We start from the raw sequence: 13,283 nt of genomic DNA, 5'->3' as shown, positions 1-13,283 counted from the left end.
TTTGGATCGTATAGTGAGGAGGTTTCCATCTGTTCAACCATTTTTACATCACCTTTTATGTTTTGGTTTTCATCAATGTTAGCATCAGGCCACATTTCCTCCCCTCCCCACCCCTCAAAGAGCGAAGGAAGAAGGCAGTGTGTCTAAACTTGTTGTTTGTTATGCAGGTGATTTCTGAGGAAGGGGTCAGCTTTAAGGTCAGTTTCTGCCCTCCCCACCCCACCACCCTGTTTCTCTGCTGTGCTCCCGTGATGTGGTCCTGTGGTCATTCTGTCTGTGCTTTGTGCTCTCACTGTTGCTACTGTTGTGGTTGTGTTTCTGAAATGGCCTGTGAGGATTGGCTATGGTCAGACTGTTTCCTCTCCACACTGGCTGTAGCATGTTTGCTCTATGGCTAGCTGTGTCACAGTCTGACTAGCCTGTATGCTTTCTCACTGAAATTATAATCCCACAGTGTAGTGTTAAGGTATAGGATATTTAAAAAAAGACACAGCACAATAGCACAGGGAATCTTTTCCCGTAATCTTTGAGATGATTGTCCCCTAATCACATGTGTTGGTGCCCCCCTGCAGTCTTACCTTGTCTCCCAGGGAGATGACGTTTTAGTCTATTTGTGCATTTTGGTTTGCTAGCCTTTGATTGCCCTCGCTTGCAGGCTCCCTTTGCTTAATATCAACTAATGATAAGCTATCCTTTGATTAACTCGCCCACTGTCACTAATTCGACTAAATCAAAGCATTTTTATAACGCACACAACAATGCACTCAAAGAAATCGAGTACAGTCGTGGGAAATGGTAAAATGATCTACACTCAACCAGGCAGGAAGTCATTCTCTACCTCTACCTTTTATGTTCAGTATGGATTGATTGCAGAGTGTGTTTCCATATGTCTGTTCTTATATATGTTTGTGTATGTGTGTGTGTGCGTGTGGCAGATCGTGGGTAACGGCAGTGAGCAGCAGCTCCAGAAGGAACTGGAGGATGTGCTGATGGAGCCGTCGCTGGCCGGGGTCATCGCCGCGGCGGTGGCAAAGCCCGCCACGGACCAGGCCGGAGGGGTCCAGTCCTCCGGGGACCGGGACCAGGCCATCGGGGATCAGGCCAGCAGGGACCAGGACCAGGCCGGCCCGGACCAGGCCAGCAGGGACCAGGCCAGCAGGGACCAGGACCAGGCCGGCCCGGACCAGGCCAGCGTGGACCAGGCCGGCGGGGACGAGCGAGGGCTCCCCATGGCCGTGCTGCCTGGGATGGATCCGCTCAGTGCACCCCCGTCCACGGTGGACTTGGTGTTGCCCGTACAGGGGTCCCAGGAGAGCGAGCTCAACGAGCGGTCCTACAGGGGTGAGTGGAAGTCCTAGGTGGTGAGTTGAGGTCATAGGGGGTGTGTTGAGGTCCTAGGGACGAGACTTCAGGTCATACAGGGGGATTTGAGGTTCTACATAGTGAAAGGAGAATCCAGTCCATTCGTCCGTGTCCTTTTCTTCGACCTCACCGACATCCCCGTCCCCTCCACAGCGGACGAGTCGTCCCCCGAGTCCGGCCCCGGGACCCCCTTCCCAGACGAGGACAGCGTGGTGTTCAGTCAGCTGACCTACCTGGGCTGCGCCTCGGTCAACGCGCCCCGCAGCGAGGTGGAGGCCCTGCGCATGATGAGCATCCTGCGGGGCCAGTGCAACCTGCCCCTGGACGTGGTACTGTCCGTGCCAGGGGTCTCCGAGGGCACCGTCAGGTGAGTGGACCCCCCCCCCCCCCCGGGCGCCGGAGAACCGAGAAGCGGAGCACACCGGAAACGTGTGGCGGGCGCCTGTAAAAATGAGTGAGGTGCAGATAATGCGCTTCCTTATTGAGGCCTAGAGAAAAAAGGCCTTTTGAAAGGCAACCCTTATATGTCCATAGACCTGCAATGACATAGGGCGCTGCTTTGGGGTAGACTCTGAGCAATCATGTCAGGAAGTAAAGCCATCAGCGGAACGGAGAAGCTGCGAGCGTGATCTGTTCCCATTGAGGACGATTACTAAAAGGCTGCCCGTCAGCTTTTACAGAGCATCCGGGTTTTAAGGTGCTTACTGTGTACATCGTATCGTGTTGGGTAGACCCTGTGAAGGGATCAATGTGGGTCCACCAACAAGTTAACCATAACTTCTCTATGAAAGATGAAGCTTGGTTTCCACTCTTCGTTGTTGACTTTAATCGAAATTGAGTGTTTATTTTTTTTGTGATACTGTGTACGTTTTTGAAGAAAGTCCAATTTGTTTTGGGTTTGTTACAATGACAATGAGGCAAAGCCATCGGAAGTGGTGCCACGGTTCCAGAGAAATAAATGGGCAGCACATCAATAGCGAGGTCGACCAAGTCGAATGATTATTTAAACAGAGTGTAGCATTTATGCTAGCCTCGGGAGATCATCTAGATAGTCAAGTTTGCTTTTCACAATTATATTTCCTCCGAGGAGAAAAGCTTTTCTGTTTATATCTTAATATTATTATTTGGTCAAATTAATAGAAACTGTATCAATTGAGCAGTAGATTCCTTAATTTTAGCAATTGCTTTTCAAAATGTTGCCCTGTTGCGCTCCTTGTTTGTCACAAACTGAAACCCCTCCCCGGAGCACTGATTGGTCCGAGCGATTTTTTATTTTCTGGGAGAGGCTTTCAATGTGCTCCAGGCAAGACCGGTCAGAGATCAGGATGGTCTCACGAGGCTAACTTTATGTGTGAATTGGACACACACTCACACACTTACTCCCTGACTCACCGACTCACTGACTCACACACTCACTCACAATAGTCCTCCCTTAAGTGTGCGTAAGCCAACGTATGGTGTGTCTCCCTGCAGGTTGCTAGACCCCGTCACCAGCACAGAGATCGCCAACTACCCGATCTACAAGATCCTGTTCTGCGTGCGCGGCCACGACGGCACCACGGAGAGCGACTGCTTCGCCTTCACCGAGAGCCACTTCAACTCTGAGATCTTCAGGATCCACGTCTTCCGCTGCCAGATCCCAGAGGCGGTGAGCTCCAAGTGTTGATTTCTAGGAACGAGCGTCCGGTACTCAAAGTCCGATACCGCACACACACTCTCCTGGAGGAAGCGGAATGCTGAAAGTATGCGCGGAATGAATGACAACCTGCCTGCTGTTCAGACGGTGAACAACAGGGGGAGAAAGAGCTGCATTTACAGGACTTTATGTATGCACAGACACACTCACACACACACTGACACCCACACAGACACACACAGACACACACAGACACGGACACATATATACACACGCGAGCGTGCGCGCACACACACGCGCACACACGCCCCCCTTGATCTGCACATTGGACCTACACTGCAATCTATTGTCAACATCCCGACCATCTATCTGGGAGAAACTGTGTGTCTCGGATTCCTCTCTAAATCATGACAGTCACGCTCCTCACCAAACCCAAACCTAAAAAAAGAGCAACACAAAACCTATTCAGTGCTCAGCCTCTGAAGCCCTGCGTTCTGCACCCGAGGGGGCATTACTTCCTTCTACTTTCTGCTTCAATTTGTTTTACACAAAAGACCACAGAACATGTCTTATCTCCCAAACACATTTCGAATCAATTTGTCTTCTCACATCGCCTTCTTCTTAAAATGCCAGTTTTATTTTCATCCGGAATTCAGGGACGGTCGTGGCATCACGTCAGACCAGGTCTCCCGCATGATCTGCTGGGAGGTTAAATGCGGTTAAGATGAACTATCATTACTAAATAGGTCATTGGTCAATAAGGGATCCTTCTCCCTTGGCAGTGTTTGACTGGCTTCATGGGAGCTGTTTACTGTAACCAGTATGATGAGGATCCCCCCCCCACACATGAGTCACATGGTGATCCGATCTTGCTGTGAAGTGCGTACATCTGGCATTGAATTCGCACTCTCCTTCGATCCTTCTCTTGAATAGTGTGTTGGCCAGAGCTCTCTGACGCCAGTGGTAACTGGACTCATTGGTCCAAGCCATCCAGCAATAGTTATCGTTGACATGAATCAATAAAATGGGTACACCGTACTTGATCCTCCTTGTAATCAGTGGTCGCCGGCGCCTTATCCCTTTTGGACTCGGTCTACCAAAGATAAAACGGACCCCGAGGATCAGAACAACAATTCCATTGTTCTCTTCGTGAAAATTACTGTTTCTGATTCCTTTTTTTTTTTTAAATCGATTTTATTTAGTTTTAGTCGGGCGTCTGTACCATCCCCCAACCCCCCCTCTCCCAATTCCTCACTCATCTTCCATCTCCCTCAGTCACGCCCACACACACACACATACCCCCCTCTAACTGCTCTTCCATCTCCCTCATTCAGTCCCCCCCCCTCCCCACACACACACACACACACACACACACACACACACACCCCCCGTGTAGCTCCACTTACATTTCCCGCTCGAGAATACAAAGGCATTGTGTAGGATGACTCAGAAAACGAGTCACCCCCCCCCAAAAAAAACTGAAAAGGGAGAACACTGAAAGTTATTGAAAACAGCCATTCCCCCCACCCTCTGTTCTTGGGGGTTGAAATGGCTTTGGGACCCCCTGCGATCTCATGTAGAAATCTGTTTCAGCGGGCCAGCTGTGTCTTGCTGCAGCCTGCTTTTGATTTGCTGTCTTTTGACGCACACACAAAGACACACCAAAGGAAACGACAAGTAAATGACAACGCGAGTTAAAACAACAATCTGTTTTCTTGATGGGAGTTGCCTCGGAGAATCGGGCTCTCCGCACAGCACCGTTTGGTCTACACAGTGCCATGTTCCCTTATGCAGATCCATAGAACCCGGTTCTCTCTGTCCAGAACCTTGTTCTCTGTGTATAACAATGTGGTCTGGGCAGAACCATATCTGGTCTGTGTTGGCAGTAAGCATTCCGTATCAGAAGAAATCATGCTTTATCCTTCCAGATCCATCGAAGTGAGTACGGATAACTTCTGGAAAATAACTTGCGGAGTTCTAGATGTTTGGTCAAAGCCCTGTGGTCATTCACTCATATTCCATATTCCATATTTTATCACATCACATTGAATCTCCTGGCGTGAATAATGTTATGTCTGTGTTTACCCCTGCAGGCGTTTTGACCAGGTGAACATATGATCAGCATTGTTGACATGAGTTTTAATATAGAGTGTGTGTGTGTGTCCCATCCCCCACCCGCAGGTGAGCCGGATACTGTACAGCTTCGCCACTGCTTTCCGACGGTCAGCCAAGAAGGCCATGATGTCATCGCAGCAGGCCCCGCCCCTCACACCTGAAGGGGACCTGTTCACCTTCACGGTCAGCCTGGAGATCAGGGAGGACGATGGCAAGGGCACCTTCAGGTGGGACACGCACACACGCGCACACACGCAAACGCGCACACACACACAAACTGTATACACACATACACACACACACAAAATGTATACACACTTACATATACACACACTGTATGATCTGCTGCACGTCATTCATATGTGACACATAATAACACGGCTGTTTGTTAAAGGGTTTAGTAATCACCTGCTCACCTGCGTTCTATGCCAATTTGAGTTGAAGTGCACAAAGTAAAACCTTGATTTAATCATTCAATTCCTTCTGTCTGGTATCGCTAAAAAGCGATGTCTGGAATGTGCACTACATGGTATAAATAATCCCTTTCAGACCTTTCATTTTGCCCTCCTGACCCCTTAAACACACACGCGCACACATACAGACTGTCTGTGTGATGTTGTTCTGGTGAGAAAGAACATGTGCGTCATGGGAGGGAGGGAGGGAGGGAGAGCGAGAGAGAGAGAGAGAGAGGGAGATGTATGTATAGAGAGAGAGAGAGAGAGACAGACAGAGGGAGAGAGAAAGGAAGAGATTTTAAAAATAACTCCAAAGCAACCCTTTTTTTTTTCATTTTTCCATAGAGGCGCTGACATGTACTTCCTCTCGTTTATCAACTCCTTTATGATCCCTCCTTCGCTTTCGTGACTAAGACATCTTCATCACCACCGTCAACATCACACACGCGTGGAGTCAAACCTCTGACATTGTTCTCCCATCTTTGTTTTAGGAAGGACGAAATGTAAAATACCTTTTACCGTATTTTTGGAAATTAATGTAGCATTTTCTTTAAGCCACAGGAGAGGTAAAATGGGGTTGTGCGTTTTCAAAATGCCACAAATAAACAGCTCTGTTGTATAGACATATAATTTAAGCATCTTATAATGCATCTTTGCCAGCAACCCAAATACTGTACTAACATGTAACAGCTAGAAAGCGTACCGAAATAGTTTGATTATCACAATGTTCCTTGGTGGTCTACTGATGGTTGAGTAAGCGTCCGTGGGTAACAGAAGATAATGCATGTTCAAGCTTGAGGATAACCCTGAACCTTTTGATGGATTTAAAAAACAAGGTGTCTTTCCTTTTTGCAAGCTATTCAAATAGACTTTGAATTGTCGTCTACGGACGATGAGCCCATTGTGGAAAACCTTTGTGGTCTTCCTTTTTTTTTTTGTCTGTTATGAAGTGATGGCAATATTTATTTATTTTTCTTTTTCTTTTGCTCTCCAACCTCTAATGTTAATGGGCGTATGGGCTTTTCATTGGACGGCATTAGGAACTTATCTGTCGAACGCATATCACTGAAATAATTCTTAAGCCATTTTCTTTGGCCAAACATACATATAAGCGGCTCCCGAAATTAAGTTGCAGCTGCAATTTTGGTTTGTAAAATCGGGATACAAATCTGTTATATTTTTTCATTAGGTAGGTATTCAAATCTTGATTCAATATTCAGATTTTTGTTTTGGTTTTATGAAAAAAAGTAAAGACAAATAACATTTTGTTCACAGAATATTTATGTCTTTGCATATTTGGACTGCGGGAAGACGGCTAGGTTACATTTCTTCTGTATATCCCAGTGATAAGAAAACATATCACTGAACTAGGGGTATGGGCGCTAGACTTCCGAGAATGCATCACGTCGACCATTCGTTTTGGATATTAAAAAATTATTCACATGTTTCAGTGTCAATTTGACAGCTGCCGTCCAGTGTGATGATACGCAATCCATTACCCCCCAGCCATCAGGGCTTTAATCGTTTTAGAAGGGTTTTAATAATGACCGTATTTAGCAGCTATTTCAATGTTCAAAAGAGTCCACAAGACACCATAAACCTCTACCTATTAATAATAACGTACTGGTTATTTATATTTAGTGATCTATTCATTTAAACATGAATAGATCACGTAAAGATGTTTTCCTTCTTATGGCGATCCATCCCCCTCAATAGCGGCTGTGTGATCGGGTAAATAGCACTATACCTGCTGTGGAATTGTTGTAAAACTTTGCACAATGTTCAAACAGCTTCCACTTCCTTTGTGATGATTGGAAGTCGGCCTACTTTCATATTGTGTGTCCGGAAACTTTTAGGCTAAATTGAAGCTCTGCCCTAACCAAGTCAAACACACACTGATGAGTGGATCCCATAACCAGTGACCGGATATGTTGTTTTTGCTATTTGTTTGGCTACTTAAGAAAATGTTCCTTCCTTTTTCTCCACCCAATATTCGGATATGCATTTGGAAATCTGATTAATACTCAGAGCTGGAAATTGGGCCAGCCCTAAATATATTTAAGCACCCCCTCCTCTCTTTATACGCCTGAGCTAAAGTGTCCATTCACAACAAATTATAAGATTCCGATTATTACTCTTCTTTTAAATTTTCTCTGAGGACTCTGGGGATGGTTGTTTCCTCTCCTTCATCCTAATTTCCAACACACCCCCCGATTTGATTTTACTGATACTCACTGATGATCGAGAGCCAAGGAAAGGAAAGAACATCAGTCTGTTGTGTGTTATTATTTCAGTGACTGTGTGTTTTTCACGTGGTGATAACCCTTTACGACCCAGTCTGCTTCCCTGGATTGTCGTTAGATCGCTGCTTTGTATTGTTTGGTTCGGTCACTTCCGCGAGTCCTCAGACCACTTAGCTTGTTTGTAAATAATATTCTATGTTCTGATATTCTTTGAGTATTTTTAGCCTGCACACACTTCCTTCCTGTTGGTTCTTGATTATTTCTGTGTGCAGGAAGGCATGTTTCACATGCCATGTCATAAAAAAAAAGAGGGAAACGTTGTTATCTGTGTTGGCACGTTTTCCTTGGTGGTTTTGCACTGTCAGCCGGATTTGAAATGCATCTAGGACCCCAGTTACTTAGTTCTCCAAGTAAATGACAAGAAGTTAGCAGATATAAAAATAACCTTCCGGAGAATAATATTTGAAAAGCTAGTGTGAGTCATTTGTAGTCATCTGTCTATATCCGTGGGTACCATGGAGATATATATATATCTATATATCTATATAGATATATATATATAAAAAAAAAAACACATAATTTGAAAAGTAGGTGATTAGTTCTCTTAGAAACTATATTATACAACACAATATACAAAAACGAAGGGATATTGCAATGGCACATCTTCTAAATACGGGCTTATCTGGCATTCAAACAAAGGTACTGGTTTCCTTAACTTCTGAAAGATTTCATTCAGATGAACGTGGTTCTTTGTGTGTAACTATTATGAACACCATATGTTCATAACTATCCATCATTCACCCATACTACGTCATGAATATTCTTCCTGCGTAAGAAGATGGATAAAACGTATCTTAACGTGTCGTGTCCCATGTTTTTCTCCGTCGTCATCCAGTGCCGTTGCCAAGGACAAAGACAAGCAAAGCTTCAAGCTGCGAGCCGGGATGGACAAGAAGATAGTGATCTATGTCCAGCAGACGTCAAACAAAGAGCTGGCCATAGAACGGTACAGAACACACACACAAAAACACGTATATCCACAAGCATGTATTGGTATATAACCAGCAACTGGACTCAATAAAGGATTAATTTGAGCTGTTTTGGATTAGATCGGTTCTGTTATAATCGATCATGACTGGGACATGTTATCTGTAGTAAGTTATTTTATAAATTAGTAAGGATGTTGCCAAGTTAACAAATGCTTAAATGAGTAATAACTTGACAATTGCGATCACACAATAGAGCAAACTTTCATATTAGTGGCCGAGGGCTAAGGGAGTAGAGGTTTGTGTGTGTGTTTGTCATCTTACTTTAAAGCTTGCAGCTGATGGGTTCCTGGCACATGGTGCCTTGCATTGGCTCATGCTGGTCCAAACCAGGCCCCCCCTGACCGAGTGATGCTGACACTGATGCTTTCACTTCTGTAACTAAAAGCACCATTTGGCATGAATGGATGGGTAGATACATCGATAGCTCATTCATAACATAACAAGGATGGATAGCTGGGCGGACCAATTGCTGAACGGATATATGCAGGGATTGATAGATGGATTGATTGATAGAAAGTTTGGATATAAATAGATTGATATGTAGCTAAATATGGTCTATCAATGGGTGGATGGATAATGTCATTTTATGGTACTCTATGTAGCGGCCATAATGTCCAGGTGTCCTTAAGCAAGGCATCTAAAACCCCGACCCTGGCTGATCCTGACAGGCTGACTGCGGCAGTTCTGTCTTGTCTGTGTGTGTTTGCGTCCTTCAATGTGCTTGAAGTAGAAAAGTGTGAACCCAGTCCGAGTCCCACGCCGCCTCTATGTCCATTTTTGTGTCTTCATCAGTGATGAACGGTTTTGGAAAAGTTCTAAGGGGAAGGTTTGTAAGCCCGGCATGAAGGTGGGAGACGAAACGATAAGCGGCATCCGTATCCTACAGTGCCTGGTGGGACACACACACACACACACACACACACACACACACACACACACACACACACACACACACACACACACACACACACACACACACACACACACACACACACACTGGACCTCCTCCGTCCGTCTGACCGTCTTCTTCGCGGTCTACTCTTGAGTGTCCTGGGATTAGGGCCCCGGGGTTGGCGTGTGGTGTGCGGCGGGAGTCACCTAATTTTCCACTCTCACACTCTTGACGTGTGTACATTCCATCACCTCCTGCTCAGCCTCCGGGTTACGGCGAGGCCCCCAGCCACCAGCCAGAGGATGGGGACGGGATCACGATGGCAGGGGTGTTATGGTTAATGTCCCGTCCCGGGGCTGTCCAGGAAGCTGTTGGTTTAATATATGCCTGGCTTTTGCGCAACTGGTTTTACTCTCTCTCAAGGGTTAGGGTTAGGCAGATTTATACTTTTGTCTCTTGTTCCTGCCTCGGCTCCCCATTTAGCTTACTGTGTGTGTGTGTGTGTGTGTGTGTGTGTGTGTCTGTCAGGTGCTTTGGCCTACTGCTCAGCCCAGGGAAGAACGTGAAGAACAGCGACATGCACCTGCTGGACCTGGTGGGTGATTGTGTGTCCTTGTTTCTGTGTCTCTCTGTCTGTGTTTGTGTGTGTGTTTATTTATCTGCTTGTGTCTGCTGGCAATGTTATGTATGTGTGTGTGTGTGTGTGTGTTGTGCATGCCTCTGTTTGTTTCTGCCCTCGCCGGCCATGTGGCGCATGCCTGTGGGTGTTTACATCTGCAGTGCCCTCTGTATAAGGTTGTGTTTGTCTGAACATCCTCTGCCTCCCACCCTCCCCAACCCCCGACCAGGAGTCCATGGGCAAGAGCTCAGACGGGAAGTCGTACATCATCACAGGAAGCTGGCACCCCAACACTCCTCAATTTCAGGCCGTGAACGAAGAAACGCCTAAAGGTACGTCGCCGGCCTCGCCGTCGGGGCTGACTTATGCAGTCGGTTCACCCTCCACACGTTTGCAACATTTAACCGACCGCGATTTAGCTCGTGATTTAACACAACAAGCTCTCGTGTTTTAATGGTTTGAAGGAATGGCATCGTTTGCGGAGGAAATGGCGGGAGGGCCTTCTGTTACCAGGGTTACGTTGCGTTAAGGGTGGAAAGGAAGTTATGCGAAGGGCCTCTCCTTGTATTAAATACCCAAGTGGTTTGGCGGTGGGATTTTTATAACCATTATACATCAATTTGAATAATTCTAAACAGAAGTGATGGCCGCAGTTAAACGATGACATTGCAAAGGTTTACACCGAAATCTGTTTCTACATTAAACACATCAATTTTGAGCAACAAAAGAAAAAATGTGGGCCACTTATGTATAAAGTCAGCTGGCCTCGATGTCTGCCTCAATCATTTTTTTAATGTACATGATTTTCACTGCATTGTTTAAAAAAAGTTGTGGGAATCCCCTGGACTAAGGCTGGCTTGATAGAGACCAGACCAGCTACTATTGGTTCCATACAGCACTAGCATGAGCTATCTGGCTTACAGAGGCAGGCAGCCTGCTGCGCTCAAAGTAAACAACTGCAGCGAGGCAGAAGTCCTCGGGTATCTGTTGATGTTTCATTTCCATGTGATTGCAGATATTCACTGGCCTTCCATTGCCTCGTAGTTTAGCTTACCTAAGTTCTTGCGAAATGTGTCATCTCCGGTTTGCCTTTGAAGATCTAACAACCACCCCCTCGCAGGATTTCGTAGATATTTGTGTGTAATTGTTGTGGCCAAAAATGTGGGGTGGAATTTGCTCTGATTTTTGTGTAAAATGTGCACCAAAGTTGCAGGAATGAGTGAAAAAAACAGAAATGCATGTGATTTCACAATAAATATTCATTAATCAGTCCAATATATGCCGACAAATATTTTGTCCATGGACAGAGTCAGCTCCTATGTATCGAAGTTCACATGCATTTTTAAGCTTATAGCATCGAGTCGCAATGTGTACAATTTCAACCAGTCATGCTGGGTTGATCCTGAATGTATCATCTTTTTATCTGACAGATAAGTTCATGTACATGACGACGGCGGTGGACCTGGTGATCACGGAGGTGGAGGAGCCCGTCCGCTTCCTGCTGGAGAACCGGGTCCGGGTCTGTTCCCCCAACGACCGCCTCTACTGGCCCTTCAGCAAGCGCAGCTACACTGAGACCTTCTATCTCAAACTACGACAGGTACACAGACCTTCTATGTCAAACTACGTCAGCTACACAGAGACTTTCTCAAACTACGATAGGGACACGGAGAGCTATGTTGAACTACACATTCAAAAGTGAAAAATGTGAGGAGCCATTACTGTCATTTCCAACCAGTGAAGAACCAACGTGTGGTTGAGGCTTTTCAACTTCCACAGGGGATATCTAAACTTCGATTGATGAGAAATGTTGTCTTATTGTTCCATTTCCCTTAACATAACTCATGCGTTCTGTTAAACCACTACAATATGCTGGAGCCTCACCCCATCTGACTCGTTTCCTGTGGTTTCAGATGGAGCGCAAGGAGCGCAAGAGCCCGGCCAGCGACACGCTGTACGAGGTGCTCAGCTTGGAGAGCGAGGCAGAGCGGGAGCGGAGGAAGACCACGGCCAGCCCCGGGGCCCTCACCACAGGGCCCGGGGGCTCCTCCCCGCCTGAGGACGAGGAGGAGGAAGGTGATTCCCAACTGTGGAGTGTCAGGGGGTTTAGGGAAGGTTGGGGGGGATTGAAGAGGGGGGGGGGGGATTGAAGAGGGAGGGGGAGGAAGGGACTGGGTTGGTTCCAGAAGGGGCATCTTGCTAAGGGATGCCTGCAGGTAAGCTGCACACACCAACAAGTCTTCAACCACTTCAATACTTCGTCAATGACAGATTTTGCAGTTTCTCCAGTTTTTCATCGGCTGCTATGATTGCGCTCAACCTTATCTGTAAGATAAATGCGTCGGCTAACTGTTTACATGGTAATACATAGACGGAAAAGAAAAATAGATGGTTATTAGTATTCAAATGTCCCTTATGTTTGTTTACAGTCTCGAAATGTGGGATGTTTATTTATTCATCTGGCTTGTAGCGGGAGTTTCTTCGAAGCGTTTTACATTCCCGCCTTTTTAAAGAGTAGATGATGGTAAAATAATCTGGGGAAATATGGGTTGGGTTCCTAGAGGAAATGTTTTTAATGTTTTTCGGAAATGTTATTAACTGACGCTTAAATTATCCAGAAGATCCGATCCACTATCTGTGGGCTGGGTTGGTTGATAGAGTCGGTCTGTCTTGTGTACGTATCCAAGTGCCTGCTCATCCTCAACGCCACATTCTCCTCTGCGTCTCCCAGATAACGATGAGCCACTGCTCAGCGGCTCCGGAGACGTTTCCAAAGAGTGCGCTGAGAAGATCCTGGAGACCTGGGGGGACTTGCTCTCCAAATGGTGAGCATCTCTCTCTCCCACTGTGTCCCCTTCCCTCTCTCTCCGTCTTTGTCTCTGTCTCTCTCGCTCTGTCTCTGTCTCTGAAAG

The 13,283-nt window shown here is 46.3% G+C and overlaps 1 protein-coding gene across 3 annotated transcripts in view; it reads left to right on the top strand.

Annotated features, from left to right (window-relative positions):
• The window catches only part of LOC132456073 (rab GTPase-activating protein 1), a 67,598-nt gene that overhangs the window by 11,220 nt on the left and 43,095 nt on the right, over positions 1-13,283 (top strand). For 2 of the 3 annotated variants that reach the window (XM_060050252.1, XM_060050253.1), the window contains 10 exons: positions 936-1,341; positions 1,516-1,729; positions 2,836-3,010; positions 5,180-5,340; positions 8,707-8,817; positions 10,281-10,347; positions 10,601-10,703; positions 11,802-11,971; positions 12,285-12,447; positions 13,103-13,196. In XM_060050252.1, coding sequence (XP_059906235.1) covers positions 936-1,341; positions 1,516-1,729; positions 2,836-3,010; positions 5,180-5,340; positions 8,707-8,817; positions 10,281-10,347; positions 10,601-10,703; positions 11,802-11,971; positions 12,285-12,447; positions 13,103-13,196 — 1,664 coding nt within the window. Of the gene's footprint in view, positions 1-167; positions 198-935; positions 1,342-1,515; positions 1,730-2,835; positions 3,011-5,179; positions 5,341-8,706; positions 8,818-10,280; positions 10,348-10,600; positions 10,704-11,801; positions 11,972-12,284; positions 12,448-13,102; positions 13,197-13,283 lie in introns of all 3 variants that reach the window. The other variant, XM_060050251.1, reaches the window with a different exon arrangement.

This window comes from Gadus macrocephalus, chromosome 4, assembly GCF_031168955.1.
Source record: "Gadus macrocephalus chromosome 4, ASM3116895v1".
NCBI lineage: Eukaryota > Metazoa > Chordata > Actinopteri > Gadiformes > Gadidae > Gadus > Gadus macrocephalus.
This window is presented reverse-complemented; position numbering and strand designations above follow the sequence as displayed.